This window comes from Primulina huaijiensis, chromosome 15, assembly GCF_012295235.1.
Source record: "Primulina huaijiensis isolate GDHJ02 chromosome 15, ASM1229523v2, whole genome shotgun sequence".
NCBI classification, from domain to species: Eukaryota; Viridiplantae; Streptophyta; class Magnoliopsida; order Lamiales; family Gesneriaceae; genus Primulina; species Primulina huaijiensis.
Genome location: NC_133320.1, coordinates 365097 through 381752, shown reverse-complemented (window position 1 = coordinate 381752; position 16656 = coordinate 365097). Strand labels below are relative to the sequence as shown.

Below are 16656 nucleotides of genomic sequence, written 5' to 3'. Positions count from 1 at the left end.
ACATAAATCAACTCAAAGCTTGCCTTAAAATTAAAGAAGGCAAAGAGTATGAATTTGTCCGTTGCAAGCCTATCCCAATAAATATTATTGATCAAAGGGATATGCAGATTATAATCAAAGAACATTTGAACCTTGGTTTAATCAAAGCAGGAATGTCACCATATAGTAGTCCAGGTTTTCTGGTAAGAAATCATGGTGAGATAAAACGAGGAAAACCCAAATTAGTTATTAATTATCAAGAAATTAATAAGATTCTGGAGTTTGATGAGTATTTTAGACCTAGTAGAGAACATCTAATAAGTTACATACGCAATGCTAAGATATTCTCTAAGTTCGATTGTAAGTCCGGATTTTATCAGATTCGGATGCAAGAAGAAAGCAAGAGATTCACAGCTTTCTCCACATCTCAGGGACATTATATTTGGGAAGTATTACCAATGAGATTGGCTAATTCACCCCAGATATTTCAAATAAAGATGGATAATCTTTTTAAAGATTATTTAAATTTATGTTTGTTTATATTGACGGTATTTTAATAGCGTCTAAAGATATAAATGAACATGTTAAGCATTTGGAGATTTTCTCTAATGTTTGTAAAAAAGAAAGACTGGTTTTATCTGAAAAGAAAGCAATCATTGCTACAAGAAAGATTGAATTCCTTGGAATTGAAATCGATGAGTCAGGAATTATTCTGCAAGAACACATAGTGGAAAAAGTGCAGAATTTTCTAGAAAGTCTCAAAGACAAGAAGCAACTTCAAAGTTTCTTAGGAGTTGTTAATTTTGCTGGGATGTTTATCAAGAATCTAGCAAAACACAGGAAAGTGTTTAGTCCATTATTGAAAAAAGTTGCTAGATTTATATGGACGGATGAACACACAAAGGGACTATGCCAATTAAAGGAGATTTGTAAGAATCTTCCCAAGATGGCCATTTCTCAAGATGAGGATGATCTGGTATTGTATACCGATGTCAGTGATCATTGGTGGGCAGCAATTCTTATTAAGCTCACACCAGATGGAGAACAACCATGCAGGTATTGTAGTTGTTTATTCTCATATGCAGAAGCCATAAGATGGCATATAAACGAGAAGAAATTTTATGCAGTAAAAAGGGCTTTTGACAAAATGGCCATTATTTTTACTTGCAAAGAAATTCACTTTGAAAGTTGATAACACACAGGTGAAAGCTTTCTTAAGGAATAGAATTGAGTCTAAACCTGAGAAGGCCAGATTATTAAGATGGCAAGCATTATGTGAAAATTATATTTTTGATATTGTGATTATTAAATCTCATGAGAATATTCTTGCAGATTTTTTAACAAGAGATGGACAACATTGACATTGATGCTATTATCAAGATGCAGAGGCATTTGAGGGAACACCTTGAAATGCTTCAAACCGAGTTTAACAAGTTAGCACTGAATGCAGAAGTTGCGGGAAGGCTTCAACAAGCTGATAAGAGAATTGTCTCTGATTGAATCACAGGATGTTTACAGGCATATACTCAGTTATGGTCTGTAATGCAAAGGCCTATCCTCCAAGGCATTGAGAAACCATTGGTTTCCAAAATGGAGAGTTTTCGAGTACATGACTTTATACTTGGAGCAGGGGATTCAAGTACCCCTAGCACAAGTGTTAAGTCGGGATCATCTCCAGATGAGTCGGCTGAAACAAAAATTGAGACTCCAGATCCTTATCTCGAGTCCTCAAGTCAACCCTTCACCTCGGGGATTGAAGAGGGAGAGATCAACCTTAGGCTTCGTACNCTCAGCGGGATCCACGCCCCCTCCCACCCTGTACGTTTGCCCCCTTTGCATCAACCTCAACACCCCGATTTTTAAATTGAAAACGGTCAAGGAGGTGAATGTTGAATTTAACGAAGGGAATGGGGGTTTTCAGGTGATTGATAGAGACGCAGCGAAGAAATTACTGGCTGCTGCTAAGATTGCATCCACATCAATGAATAAGGCAGTTGTGGCCGCTAAGTCAGAGGCGGAGAGAAGGACCAAGGAGGCAGCTTTTGCCAGAAAGAGGGCCAAGGAGGCATTGGAACATGTGGCGTATTTGGTCGTCAAAGAGAAGTTGAGCAAGAAAGAAGCGGCACTGTCGGTATCTGGTGGTCTATCTGGATCGGGAGCTCGTGGAGTTGGTGTATCTTCTTTGGGTATTGATGGTGCTAAAGTGAAGAGAGAAAATAATAGGAATCTTATTCTTAGTGATAGAGATGGGAATGTGGGTGTTGCTGTGGATTCTTTGGTGATTACGTTGAAGAGGATTGTTGATACTAAAAGGAATATAGATGAAATAGATAACTCAACTCAGGTTTTGGATGCATTAAATGCGGTTGAACTGAAGGAAAACGAGAAGATAAGTGGAATATCGGCACAAGTTGAATTGGGTGCTCCTGTAAATCATGATCATGTGGTGATGGATGTGGACGAAAAGGCTAGAACAAGAGGGGTTGCAGGAGAAAACGTTGCAGAATTGATGTTGGAGGGGGACAACTGTGACATTGAGACCGCGATATTTGCACATTTGGGGGGTGATGAAGAGGATCACAATGTGAAGGGAGATGAACAAGAGGAAGTGAACAAGGGGGATGTTTTGGTTCAATCTATTGCAGATCAAATGAAGTCTATGGAGAATGGTAATTGTGACCAGCAACATGACAGTGGGACTTCACTATAGTTCATTTTTTCTTAGGAATGTTTTCAAAATTGTGCAGGATGTCGTAGTGAGATTTTGAAGTTCTAGGATTGAACTTGCTGGTTGAGCTATTCTTTATCTGAAGGCGCACTACTTACTTTTCTTGGTTTCAGGTTTTTGGTTTTGTTGAAAGGCTAGTTGTGCTAGCCTTGCATTTGTGATCACGTGGTGATTGATGACCATGTGAGTGCTGTCTCTCTGTTTTTTTGTAAATATAGCTGGTGAGGCTTATCCTTTTTTACATGTACAGATTTTCAAGAACTTGCAATACTGATTGTGTACTGGGCTTTGTTTTTTATATTTCACGTCTTAACTTTGTTTCTGAACTCATGCTACCAAATGGGTATATCTCCTTCAATGGGCTAGTATTTTAAATGTGTAATCAATCCTCTTGTTTTTATAAAGAATGATATGAAGCTCTCCGGCCTCAAGTGCTACTACTGATGAAATATTCTTATGGTTTTGGGGACTGAAGCTACTGGAACCGTATCTGCTGTCATCACAAAGGCCCGTAAATGGTAGTTTTAGTTTTTCAATTTTGTTGATATGTACATTGATTTATATGGAGAATCCGGGGGATCGAATTTTTTCCTATGTTTTTCGAAAAAGGATGGAATCATTTTCACATCGAGTGAAAGAAGCGTCTTGGCTTGTTATAGACTTTGTATGACCTTTAGCACTTGGAATAAGCTATCATTTTTGTCGACCCAACTTGCGAATTTCAAATTTTGATAGGCACAATGGAACACATATTTGGGGTTTACTGTCTAAATTTGTTTATTAAATTACCAATGATAGAAAAAGGAATTCTTGTTCAACCAATGGCATTTTCCTAAATCCGAGCCACGGCTGTCCCTTTTCTCTTACTAATTATTTATTAATATGTGTTTTAATTATCAAATATATCGTAACTGATATTTATTTAATGTAGAAACCAATAAAACTGGTGTTGTTCCTAATGTAATTTTTAATCGTTCGAAAAAATGAGTTTACCATTTTATTTTTAAAAAAAAATTAACACTTTCTATGAACTTTTATAAAAAAAAACCTTTTTTGACTTTACTAATTTCTTGAGAAGTAAAAATTTCTATGATAAAAAAAAAAAAAAGCAAAAACATTATTATTTTCAAACACAGTCGGTAGGTTCTGTTACAGAATTTGTTGTTTATGAGCGGAGAATACCAAAGCATGTTCACCTACTGCGTAGAATGCCACGAAGGTTCAACGAAAATGCAGTCTTATCTTCTTGAAATGCTTGCACCACACAAAACGTAATCGAAGCAAAATATGCAGACAACTCCTAGTTCAGTCGTCGCTCGAGCTAAAGCAAAATGGTTCGATTTAACCAGCCCGGATCAGATCAAGTTGAGTACCATTTCGTGAACAGGAATTACTCTGGGATTCTAATAACATCCCCATGTCAGACCGAAAGGAATTATGCGCGTAATTTATCACGTTTTCTCAAGCCCTCTTAAAGTATGATACTCACATTATCTTTAACTACTATCTCTTTTCTTCCAAAAGAACCTCCCATTAACAATGCGTGAGCAGAGGCATTTGAGACGCAACCCTTTTCCAACATTAAGTCCACCATGTGTCCCGCCTCACGTCTCCATCCCTCTCTCCACAGGCCATCGACCAGCGTATCATACGTTGCAGAATCAAGAACACCCCCCTTGGAGAAGACCTTATTAATTGAAGGATAGATTGAATGTATTTGCAAATGGCTTGCTAAATAACACAATAAGCAAGCGAATGTTTCTGAATCTAGCAACAAGTCCTCCAGGAGCATTAAGTTGAAAATAGTAATGCAATCTCCTATTCGGTTTAGAGTAGCCATATGCTCTGAATCAAATTGCAATAAGTTTTCTTACCAAATTAAAGGTGCAGCCAACTACAATCAAGTGTGAAAATATCACCAGCAGATAATGTTTCTGATGCGACTTAGATAAACCACGCAGAATATATTGTAAGTGGCAACAGACGAGGCCGTACATGCAGTGACATGAGCCAATTATAATAGCATTATTGCTATGTGAACCTTTCCGTGTACGCATATTTTTTCAATCAACATATTGAATGAGGTGGATTGAAGAGCACAACCATTACTAGACACATATGAAAACACTTGAGCATCCTCTCGAGTTTTTTTCCCTCTGGCATAGACACTCGACAAGTCGGGCGTAGGAAAAAGAATCCAAAACCCAATCTTTAAATAAAATAGTTAATTTTTAATATTTAATTTAATTCAAATGAAAAATTTAAAATATAAATATTTATAATATATGTTAATTATTAAATATTTTGTATTATTTGGTTGAGTGATTGAAAAATTAGAGATGATTGAAAAAATATTTATTGTTTCGTTTTAAAAATATGAGAGGATTGAAAAAATATTTATTGTTTCATTTTAAAAATATGATAGGATTAAAAATATGAGAGATATGAAAGAATTGAAAAATATTTTTTATTTTTAAATTATTGTTCCAAGAAAACGTACATAAAATCAATTGGTCAAAAGGATATTTTAGAAAGACTCATTTCGAATTCTCTCAAAATTTATATAAACACATATTTCATAAAAAAAAAATTAATTGTAAAACATATAATTATATATAATGGGTTTATTAGTATTAATAGATTTATTAAATAAATCAATTTATAAAAATGAGAAGGCCAATAGTGAAGGAAGCAAGCAATCATTAATAATTATTTGTATAATATATTAATATTATATTTTTATGTTGTGATTAATATTTTATTTTGAGCTTAAATATAATATAGAAATATTACAAAATAAATTTTTTATATAAATTAAAATAATTTAGAGGTAAAATAAATACAAACACATACAATATTGACATTATATAATGTTTCCAAGAGAATTAATTGCATCTTTGAATGTAAATAAGCCAAGCTTTTAGAATTCTTCACCCTCACAAGTTTCCGTGCTCAATCTCAAATGATCATTAAACTAATCGGCTTCAAAATGATCAAGTGCAAATAAAGAAGTACAGTAAATTATGTTATAGAGATAATATTGGATAATATTTTAGTGACAAAATAATTCAACAGGGTCACTTAATATGACCTCATAAATAGTTTAATCTTAAAAAATAGAATTGCATTCAAAAGAATTCAGACTAAAAAAAAATCGACAAATTTGCATACGTAGACATGCATGTCATATGTATTTACATAGTACGAATTATTCAATTATATGGTTGTCATCAACAATATATTTTAAAAAATAAAATGAATTAATAAACTCAGATTATTCTTCATAAAAACAATATGTCTAATCTAAATCCAGAAGCCCATCTGGACAAACAATAGTTGTCTGCTTGTCCTATATATTATAGAAGACAACTTTTTTCTAAGTCCGAGAGCCGACCCCGTTGCGTCGTATAAAATAGACCTCTTAAGTTGTTAATTTTCCGACCAACCAAAATTTTGAGTCGACCTGCTCGTACTCGTCCTGCTAATCTTTTTTGACGTTGTTGCATAATTGTAGTGTAAGATGGCCTACAACCCAACTGGAGTGAGCTTGCAATGGAATAACATGTGTGAGTTTGCTGCTGTAGGCCGGCTCAATACTAAATCCACAATCACAGCTGGCGGGCCTCAAACCTTTTGAAGTCTGTCTTTTATTTTTTACTAGTTGAAATATATTTATTATACGGTGTTGAATTTTAGAGGCCTATCCATTAACAATTGGAGTATGAATATCGTGAATCTTATAATAATGCTGACCATGTACTCAATGAAATAAATAGCCATCTCCATTTATACAAGCCAAGAAAGTTGGGAAGGAATCGATTTTGGTGGGCCTGAACAAAAATATGAAATTTAATTATTTTTTTAATCATGTTTAAGAATAATATATGTCTGTTAACAATCCCTTTCCGCACAGTTAAAGTCCGGTTATGTGTGACAAAAATGCAGTCAGCATCTCTCACTGAAACTGTGATTTGCCCTTTACCCATGTTTGACCTCAGTTAATATTTTATTGTCACTCTAAGAAATGAAACCGATCCAAATTAATTATGTAATTATATTTATTTGTTTACTTACATTTATATTTTAAAAATAAAATCATGTGTGACCAAAAGTGGGAAGGATAGAAGCTTGGATTTGACTGCTGTCTTTAATTTTTATGATATGATGATATAATTTTGATGACATTTCTCATGACCCACCACTGATGATTCCAATCTTGATTTCCCATTGTTATATGTATATAAACACACACACACACACAAAATAATTTATATCCATGCTCCTTACAGGAAACCACCACTAACAGCAATTATGAATCCATTAATGGCACATTGATCATTATCGTCACCATTTAGCATTCTCCAAGCTTCTGTTTTTTCTTGGATTTGCCATTTGAGAGGCGTTTCAATTCTTGGCAAAGTTTAGATTTTTGGGAGTTTGTGAAATGTGGGCATATTTGTTGGGAGTGGATTCTTGGGCTTACCTAGAGTTGAATCTCTTTCTAAAGGCTTTTTTTTTCTTTTTCAAGTCCGAGGCAATGTTATGGTGATGAAGTTTTCAAGATCCTGGCTTTGAAGGCTTCTATTGCGCATACAGTTCCAAGAAAGGTAACATCTTGAAATGTGCACTTTTTAGTTATTATTTTCATTTTTTAAAGATACTTTACCTGTGTATATTCAAGTGTCGTGAATTATTATGTTATCATATTTTTCCGTGACAATCATGAGTGAATGATGGTATATATTTTCTTGGATCTTATGAGCATTTTGTTATCTTCACAAGAAACTCGCGAACTTTTATGTTTTTACGGGATGTACTTGGCAAATTAAAATTGGTTTTTCGTTCTCTGTTGTTTAAAGGAGTCATGGATTGTGAAAGGAATGGGAGATCATTCAGATTTCACAATATTCAAATATGCAAATTTTGTACAAGATTTGTCAATTTTTCGTGTTTCTTGTGCTAACTCTACTGGTATGTTTGACATCCTACAGGATGACTTCCGGTCTTAATGCAGAACTCTCCAAGAACTCTAGCCTTTTCGGTCTCAAGGTGTGGCAAATTATCGGAATTATAGTCGGTGTATTTATTGTGGTTATCCTCCTAGTGTTGACGCTTTATCTTACCAAAAGAAAGAAATCAAGAAGAGCTCAAGACAACCTCCCTCTAAGCCAAATACCTACCGTTTCGAAAGAAATTAAAGAAGTGCAAGTAGAACAAGTGTCGGCTGATGCATTTGTTCCACGTGATGGGATTCTTCTCACCATTCATAACAAGTCAACCAATAAAGAATCTGAATCGGTTTTCGTCCACTCAGGGATGCCAAAAGTGAAAAATGTAGATAACAGCAGTCAATCTGATTCATTCCATAACATGGATAGAGATTATCGTGGATCCGAGTCGGGAGAAGAAGGGAATTCGGGGACATTCAAACCTTCTTCATCAAATCCAATTACTGCTCCTTCACCTTTAAGTGGTCTCCCTGAGTTTTCTCATTTGGGTTGGGGGCATTGGTTTACTTTACGAGATCTGGAACTTGCAACAAACAAATTTTCAAAGGAAAACGTTATTGGAGAGGGTGGATATGGAGTAGTATACAGAGGACAGCTTATAAACGGCATTCCGGTGGCTGTCAAAAAGCTCCTGAATAATCTGTGAGTTAAAATTGACTCTATTCTAAATTAAGATATATTTAGTGGGCAGTTTTGCAGAACAATTTCCAGTCCGGTTGTCTTGTGTGGCTGTCTATCTCGTGCAGTGATCTAAACATGGCGTTTGAGTACAGTAACTGTGAACGTTAATATGTTTATGTTTTTCATGCGCAGGGGTCAAGCAGAAAAAGAATTTAGAGTAGAGGTTGAGGCTATTGGTAATGTGCGTCACAAAAACTTGGTTCGACTTTTGGGATACTGTATTGAAGGAACTCATAGGTATCACTCAGTGGTATATAATCTTGTTAAGTTTGTGTGGGTGTAATTTGGATTACATAGCCAATAGAATAGTTCCTTTCTACTTTGAAATTTTAAACTTAATCTTATCTTCAAGGATGCTAGTTTACGAGTATGTAAACAACGGCAATTTAGAGCAATGGCTTCATGGAGCTATGTGTCACCATGGATTTCTTACTTGGGAGGCGAGGATGAAGATTCTCCTCGGCACAGCTAAAGCGTAAGTTGGCCAAGCTATATTACTTTATTTGGATCTTTCAGTCTTTTCCTTTTCAATCATATATTAGGTCTCATGGCACATGATACATATGCTGCAGTCTTGCATACTTGCATGAAGCAATTGAGCCAAAAGTTGTTCATCGAGATATAAAGTCAAGCAATATACTAATTGATGAAGGCTTTAATGCCAAGGTATCTGATTTTGGTCTGGCTAAACTACTTGGTGATGGTAAAAGTCACATCACAACTCGAGTCATGGGTACCTTTGGGTTAGTTCTTTTTCCATTTTCTTGGTGATATCAGCTTAAATACTTATAGATTGTACTTAAAATGGAGATTGATGTAAGAAGCGTCCTCATTCATCAACTTGTCTATTACCATTCAGATATGTGGCTCCTGAATATGCCAACACTGGACTTCTAAATGAAAAGAGTGATGTTTATAGCTTTGGCGTTGTACTATTAGAAGCGATAACTGGAAAGGATCCCATAGACTATGGACGTCCTGCTCCAGAGGTACTACTTATGGAGTTAGAAATAAAAGAGCAGAATATATATTTTCATATTTTTGTTCTCTAATCATCGAGTTATTAGAATCTTGACAAAATCAAGTATGATCCTCTAAACATGTGAACCAAACGATTCCCCCTTTTACATGTTAACCAATGTTTTTGACTCGACTCCCCTTGGATACTCAAGTATTTACTCTTCAACAACTCTTATTGCTGCAGTCTAGTTTTGTTTTGTCTCACGCATCCGATGTAACTGCGAGTGTGAGAAACTGTGGATATTCACAGGTTAATATGGTCGACTGGTTGAAAATGATGGTTGGAAGTAGGCGCTCAGAGGAAGTGGTAGATTCAAAAGTTGACATGAGGCCACCAACTCGAGCCCTCAAAAGGGCACTCTTGACTGCTTTGAGATGTGTAGATCCAGATTCTGACAAGAGACCTAGGATGAGCCAGGTTGTCCGAATGCTCGAATCAGAGGAATATCCTATACCAAGAGAGGTCAGTGTTCCAAAGTGTCTTTTAGTAAAGATTTCATGGGTTTTGATTCTTATGATAACATAAATGCTATAGGATCGAAGGCATCGAAGAACTAGAGAAAGTGGCGTAGAAATTGATTCTCAGCCGGAGAAAAATATGCAGCGATAAAAAGAAGAGACAACCACACTATTAGGTCGGAGAGCCGAAGTAAATATTGAGGACCACTAAAGATTCACTTGCTTTGGCCTCCATGAATTTTTTGAAAGGATCTCATTTTGTGCCGGAATTCTCGCAATGCATGATATGGTCAAGAAATAGCTGTCTAGAAGAAGGAAAAACAGTGTATGGCTATGTATGGGTGAGAGGAGATTCTATCATATCATATTTCACTTTTTTTTTCTTTTTTTTTTTTATCTTTTGTCGGTATTGTTGTTCCATATCTCCCAGTATTCTTGTTCTTGAAGGGGGTTGACTGATGCGATACTAGTAAGTTTTTAGCTATTCATCATTGTTGGAAGAAATGAGTTTTGCTTCTTTGCAGTCAAAGTAAAAGGGATTTATGTGATTATATTGAAACATGCAATGGTTTGGTTATCGGAGTTTTTGGACATAATAACGTTGACAATGTGTTCAAAATCATAAGAGACGAGTCATGTGAGTTTTTGGATCGAATCATATAACTTATTGGGCAGCCTGGTTCCATACTATACAAGACAGTTAGTTGTAGATCCTTCAATGTTAAACCAACAAAAATGAACAAATAATACTTTACAACCATAATATGACCTTGAATTTATTCTGACTTGTTGGCGCAATCGGACAATCAAGATTGTGATCCTCATAAGACATTGTGACATGCAATCGGTCACATCTTATTTTTCACGTTGTCCACTACATAGCCTCACGTGAAAACAAAAAAACAAAAAAAAAAAAAGGGTAGGATCGGATCAACCCACAATCAAGTGACTCTAACTGATTACTTTCACGTTTCAACGATAATTCAAGCTTCACCCCGTATTCTTTGACTTGTTGCCAAAGAGATCGAATTCTTGATTTCTTTCTCTGAAAACTCCCATTTGGCTGAATGGGAAAAACATCTATCATATACATAGTCACAAACGGACCGAATAAGGCAAGTAAATATACAACGATAAAAGAATATTCACATATTTGCTCTGCTCAATTGAAGCAGGGTGCAAAGGAAAGTATTTAAGATGACTGCAGTTTCTGCTTAATACGATCTGATAGCTTCACATTTTGTTTCTCATATTCCTCTTTCAACTCTGCCAAGCTCTTTGACACCTAAATATCATTCGATTGTGAATGTAAACAAAGTAATAGATTCGACAGTTGCAGATGACCAATCAACACAAAAGAACAAAATAAATTGTTTCAAGCGCATGTGTGTGCGCGCAGTTTTGGGTTATTGTGTGTAAGAGTATGAGGCAATAACCATGGTCGAATAATGCTCATGACAACCTCACTGGGTGACTTCATTTACCCATGGGCGCATGCACTTTGATCTAACCTATCATGCTAACTTGGTCGTGTTACTGACACCGACGCGATCATAGCGTTTTTCATATCATCAAGTTCTTAGCAAAAATCACCAATGTTAAATCATAAATTTAACACGAGGGCTCAAACTCCTACAAATTAACCTATCAAGTGCAAAGCATTTCGAGCTCATTAAGTCTGCTCAAAATTTTTTATGAACTCGTTGTGGGACGTATAACACGACAAATTCTTTTCACTTTTGCAAAGGAGAAAACGAACCTTAATTGAGAAGGCCATTGGAAGTAACATATCAGGATTCATGGCATCCTCGGGAAAGTTGCGTAATGCATGTATCAGTTTTTCAAAAGGCAACTTCACCTGTTGGAACAAGAAAATTCTTTGAGAGCCACCAAAAAGCATCGGAACTAGAAGAATTCAACATGATGGCAGAGTGATGTCACCAAATCGTCGTGGCAGTATTTCAGCAGAGCTAAACCAACTTTAAAGACAATGACTACACCCTGACACGAGGGAAAAGAACAAATTTAGAATGTGTCAAGGATGAAAATAAAAAATGACAGCACATGGCTAACAACTAACCTCAGAGAGAAAGACATCCCAAATCCTAAGAGCCAGATGGAAAGGAAATGAGTATGAAAAAACAGTTATGAACCACTGGCTTGCATACATACTCGGATTTATCATTTCGTGAGCAAAATGCTCTCCCAACTTTGGTAAGTGTTCTTTCACCAAATTGTCTAACTGAAATAGATATTGCTGTACAAGAGGCAACCCCACCTGAACATTTCAAGATCTTCCTTATAGTTTCGAGTTAGATAAAATGCAAAAGCAATGAAGCATAGATGCAATAGTATTCACAACTGTCATATGAACGTAATAAAACCGTGCCAAGACAGTCACATGAGATGTGTAAGAAATTCAACAAAAATCAAGTATCATAATTTTACAAAAGCTGTTAAATCGTGAAATAATGCATCAATGGTAAACCTTGGACTTTCAACTCCCAATATAAAATGTTACTAGCACCTAAAGTGTGACTTTAGTCGAGATTAAAAATACGTTGACAGGTCAACAGAAAGATAGACAGCTAGCGGCCTTATTTTGCTGATATTTCCAGATACATGGCATTACTAAATTCAACTGAGAGTTATCAGGTGATACTTTAAGTAAAACCATGGTGGGACAAGCGTCACTAAACATACATCCTTTCACACAAGGTACTCCAAGACTGATGACAGTAATAAGGAGGCAATTTTCTTTGTGCACAGCAAATTATTGAAAAGGTTTTTAAAATCATCTGGTGGTATTTTATCACCAAATGCTCAAGTATAATATACAAGACTGGAAACTATATGTGCTAGGCACAAATCATATAAATGTTTGTTGCCATGATGGACTCCCATATATATGAAGTGGTTTAAAGCAAACTAGTCTCACAACAGAACATCTAAAGTTAGTACAGGATTCAAAGTGATAAGTTTGAATGCCACTCTATATGGATTTACATGATCTCATCATCATATTTAGCGTAGAATGTTTCGCACGTCATCAAGTGGCAATAATGATGAAACTAATCACACTCTAAATCAAATTGCAGAAAATCATTGATTAAAACTGCACCAAGTACAATCCTTCCATCGGAGCATGAACAGCTCCTTTCAAGAGAGCAACCAGCAACCAAAATGCATCTTCTTCACTCATATAAAGGAGCAATAAACCTGCCACAAATCCCATGCCCTGAAACCAACAGAATTTTAATATGAATAGGTGGTAGAAAACTAGAAAATTGGCAAATAAATAACGATTTATATATATAATAAACCTGCACATATCCAACATCTCTGTCATACACAGAATACGCCTTCAGAACATTATAAAGAGATCTTTGACCTGGACCATGTCTTTGCTGGAAAAAAACATGTGAAGGGAATGTACGAGAAATATCTCGAATAATATCCAGCTCTGAAGCAGATGTCTCATAGATGACTAGTTGCTGCAGAGAAACATAAGAACTACCATGAGAGAACAAATAAAAAAATGTGGTAACACGTTTTTTAAGTTGAATCAACACCTACAAAGAAATTCATTCCTACACGTGACCTTTCAAAATTACAGGTAATTAGTTATAATGAGTAGAAACAACGCAAAAAATTTCAAATCCAACAATTCCAGAATCATCTGAATTGATCTCGCCCAAGATTGTCACTATAAATGAAAGCCACAAGACATATTGATCCTCAGAGATAGATAAATGGATTTCAAGATCAAAGCTCTAGTAAATTACACAAGACATATTGATCCTCAGAGATAGATAAATGGATTTCAAGATCAAAGCTCTAGTAAATTACATTTGGACAGATGCTAACTCAATTTCTTCAGACTGATCAACAGGTTAAGCATAAAAAGATTTATCAGCAACTGAAATATTATCTTGTCATGCTAAATAGAGCCTACATGCACCCTGGACTCACGAGGCAACTGAAAATTTTAACATAAATATAATTATCAAAAAACTGGATACAAGATGATGGTAATTAGTAGGTAAATAGACAATACTTGTAAGGAGAACCAAAACTTCACATGCAGATATATTTCCCCTCAAGTCATGGTTAAAGCGCCACCCAAAGAATAATAACTCAAATACCAAAATTTGAGAAGTACATGTGATGCAACAATTGAACAAAAAGGTGTCATATTCTCAAACTAATGAGATTTCAGAGTAGAGTAAACCAACTCAAACAAGTACAAAGAAGGTTCTTAACAGACAAAACTACAACAATTAAACAAATTACTTTATTTTGAGATGAAATCAAAACAGTTGCTAATATCAGTTCCATGAGATTAAATTTCTGAAGGCACAACAACACAAAATGTTTCAATACATGTGCACCAGGGTGGGGGTGGATTCCCATGCATATTTGATATAAAAAAAAATGGTTACCTCATAGACTCCTGGATTCATGAGCAAGAGGTCACGACTGCCAGAGATTAACTGCCAGACAAGTCCTCTTAGACAATCGGGAATACCTTTCCTTATTCTCCTTTTCACAACATGAGGTTTTCTCCTAACATAATGCTTCCAATCACTTCCTCCAACCCCAATCATTTTTCTCCATTTTCTAATTCTTCTTTCATCCCTGAGAATCCCATATTGATGTGATAACATTATATGGAAAGCATACCCCTCATGTTAACAAGAAAAAATATTTTGGAACAAAAACCTCAACAAATTACTTCTGAAACGATCATACAGACATGCCTGTGATCTAAAGCAAGGGTACAAAAATGTTAAGACATAGAAGAGACTTCTTTAAAATATTGTGCAGTTCAAGACGGATATATTAAGTCATGATAGAATTTATTTCGGTTTACTTGTTTTTCAGTGTTTCCAGATAATGGAGGTATTCCTGAATTGTTTGGCATCCTGTAATTCACATAATTTTCCGGTTTCATAGTTGAATATATTTTAGGTAAGCTTTTGCAAACTTTAAGTGGGCCAAAACTGCTTAAGTGTTAGATATATATATTTATTAATTTAGCGCTCGAGTATGAGAACCTTCAATGTAAACATACAACACGATATCACCCAATAAAGTATTGTTTAAATTTTGATCTCAATTTCGTAGCAAGCAACTATCTCTATGAAACTCAAATAACCAAAGCCTAATCTCACATTTATCAGGGTACAAGGCAAAGTCTAAGCAGAACCCTCAACCTAAATCACTCAAATTCATCAAAAAAAAAATCCTTGTTTGCTGGTTTTTTTCAGTTCAGCCTCTGAAATAGAAAGCAAAGGTTAAAAGTTCTCTTTTTCTGCTGCCATAGTTGAAACTTACATTGGATATTAAGAAGGAATCTCTGTGGTTGTGCTTTGCAGACAAGGGTAATAAGTAACCTAGAAAATACAAACTAGATTATGTCCTCATAAGGGAGAGGAAGCATAGCACTTCAGAAATGGACTTTGGGATAATTTATTTCAAAAAAATATGTTGTGTGTTTGGATTCGATATACTTCATCAGGAATTACAGTTAAATACATAAAAAGTAATCTATGATGAATCACATGTCTAAAACTGATTTGATCATGCCAAAACTAAACATCTATCAGTTCAAACTCTAGCATGATTGTGACTCCCAAAACATTTAAAATAGTGTTTGGTATCCAACCAATCATGATTTTTAGCTTTTCCATCACTCTGCTACATCTCCCTAAACTGAACTAAAATTTAGAGGAAAGTTTTAGCATGTAAAATAAGGAAGATGAAATACTCTATTCTCTAGCAGAAACAGCAAACATAAATTTGTGGTGAGAATTGAAGAGCTAAAATTGAATCTTCTGTACAGATGTGGAAAAACACCAGCAGCCAATAAATCATGGTATTAGTCATCAAAATCCTGAAAGCAATCAAATGCAGGATAACATGTATCATGGCACTAAAAGCATAAAAGCTAAAGCAACATGAATACATTATATTAAAGTAAGAAAATCAATACGCTAAATTACTAACTTCCTAAAAAAATGCACACCTCTCATGCTCAAAAGCTGATCTGCTTCTCGTTAAACCATCAGGGGAGTTACTTTCCTGCTTCAAAAATCCAAACCTGTCAACTTTAGGAAGCAGCACGGGTCCTGCGAGGCAGTCATCCACTCTATTCTTGTCCATCCTAAAACCTCGTTAAATTACAGCCCCTAAAACTCTATGAAGAAAGTAAATTACTTTTCGCCTTATTGCCGTGCAATCTCCAATTTCAACATTACCTAAGATACAAAATCCAGAATTTACCCAAAAATTAAAAAGTTGCATAATTGCATCAAATCAAACAGCTGAAATTGAACTTATAAAAAAAACAGCTGAAATTGTCCCTCCTAATTGTGCAATCATTAAAATCGATTTCTAATGCATGTAAATTCTGGGAATTACGCCGAATAATCATAAGCAAAAAATATCAATACATATCAACGAGTCAGGGTATAAAAAAAAAAGCTTTATACCACATTGAAACAAAGACGGAACAAAAATCTCACAGGACAATGCAAAGATTGACAAAATGACTTTAAAAAATAAATCAGCACTGTCCAGACGACACAAGAAGAAATAGGTTTCTTCCGATGATCATTCTTTCTTATTTTTTTACGTCTTTTTTATACAGAAAGTTCAGGGGATGAATGAGAGAATGAAGCGCGTTGGAAACTCCAGCAAATGACATTAATATATTATGATATTGTAAATCAAATTTTAAAAGGGTTTTAAATAAACTGGCTACTTAATTTTACATTA

General features: G+C 35.2%; 3 protein-coding genes across 6 annotated transcripts; 2 read left to right on the top strand and 1 right to left on the bottom strand.

The window, feature by feature from the left end:
* Positions 1-968: 968 nt before the first annotated feature.
* LOC140958749 (uncharacterized) lies at positions 969-3277 on the top strand. Its single transcript, XM_073416315.1, has 3 exons — positions 969-1035; positions 1713-2890; positions 3113-3277. The coding sequence occupies exons 1-2, from the start codon at positions 969-971 to the stop codon at positions 2687-2689; spliced, it is 1044 nt and encodes a 347-aa protein (XP_073272416.1). The 3' UTR covers positions 2690-2890; positions 3113-3277.
* Positions 3278-6899: 3622 nt separating this feature from the next.
* LOC140958768 (probable receptor-like protein kinase At2g42960) lies at positions 6900-10269 on the top strand. Its single transcript, XM_073416332.1, has 8 exons — positions 6900-7314; positions 7699-8358; positions 8530-8634; positions 8750-8872; positions 8970-9140; positions 9257-9386; positions 9668-9880; positions 9953-10269. The coding sequence occupies exons 2-8, from the start codon at positions 7700-7702 to the stop codon at positions 10025-10027; spliced, it is 1476 nt and encodes a 491-aa protein (XP_073272433.1). The 5' UTR covers positions 6900-7314; position 7699; the 3' UTR covers positions 10028-10269.
* Positions 10270-10808: 539 nt separating this feature from the next.
* On the bottom strand, positions 10809-16607 carry LOC140958769 (uncharacterized). Of its 4 annotated transcripts, XM_073416335.1 has the most exons (10): positions 16371-16607; positions 15905-16136; positions 14319-14514; positions 13200-13370; positions 12998-13114; positions 11957-12154; positions 11818-11877; positions 11636-11734; positions 11034-11161; positions 10809-10939 (listed from the first exon to the last, which is right to left on the bottom strand). In XM_073416335.1, the coding sequence occupies exons 2-9, from the start codon at positions 16039-16041 to the stop codon at positions 11069-11071; spliced, it is 1071 nt and encodes a 356-aa protein (XP_073272436.1). In that variant the 5' UTR covers positions 16042-16136; positions 16371-16607; the 3' UTR covers positions 10809-10939; positions 11034-11068. The 4 variants fall into 4 exon arrangements, with proteins under 4 accessions (XP_073272436.1, XP_073272434.1, XP_073272435.1 ...); XM_073416333.1 differs by having other exon boundaries at positions 10809-11161; XM_073416334.1 differs by having other exon boundaries at positions 10809-11161; positions 16404-16607.
* Between the last annotated feature and the right edge of the window lie 49 nt (positions 16608-16656).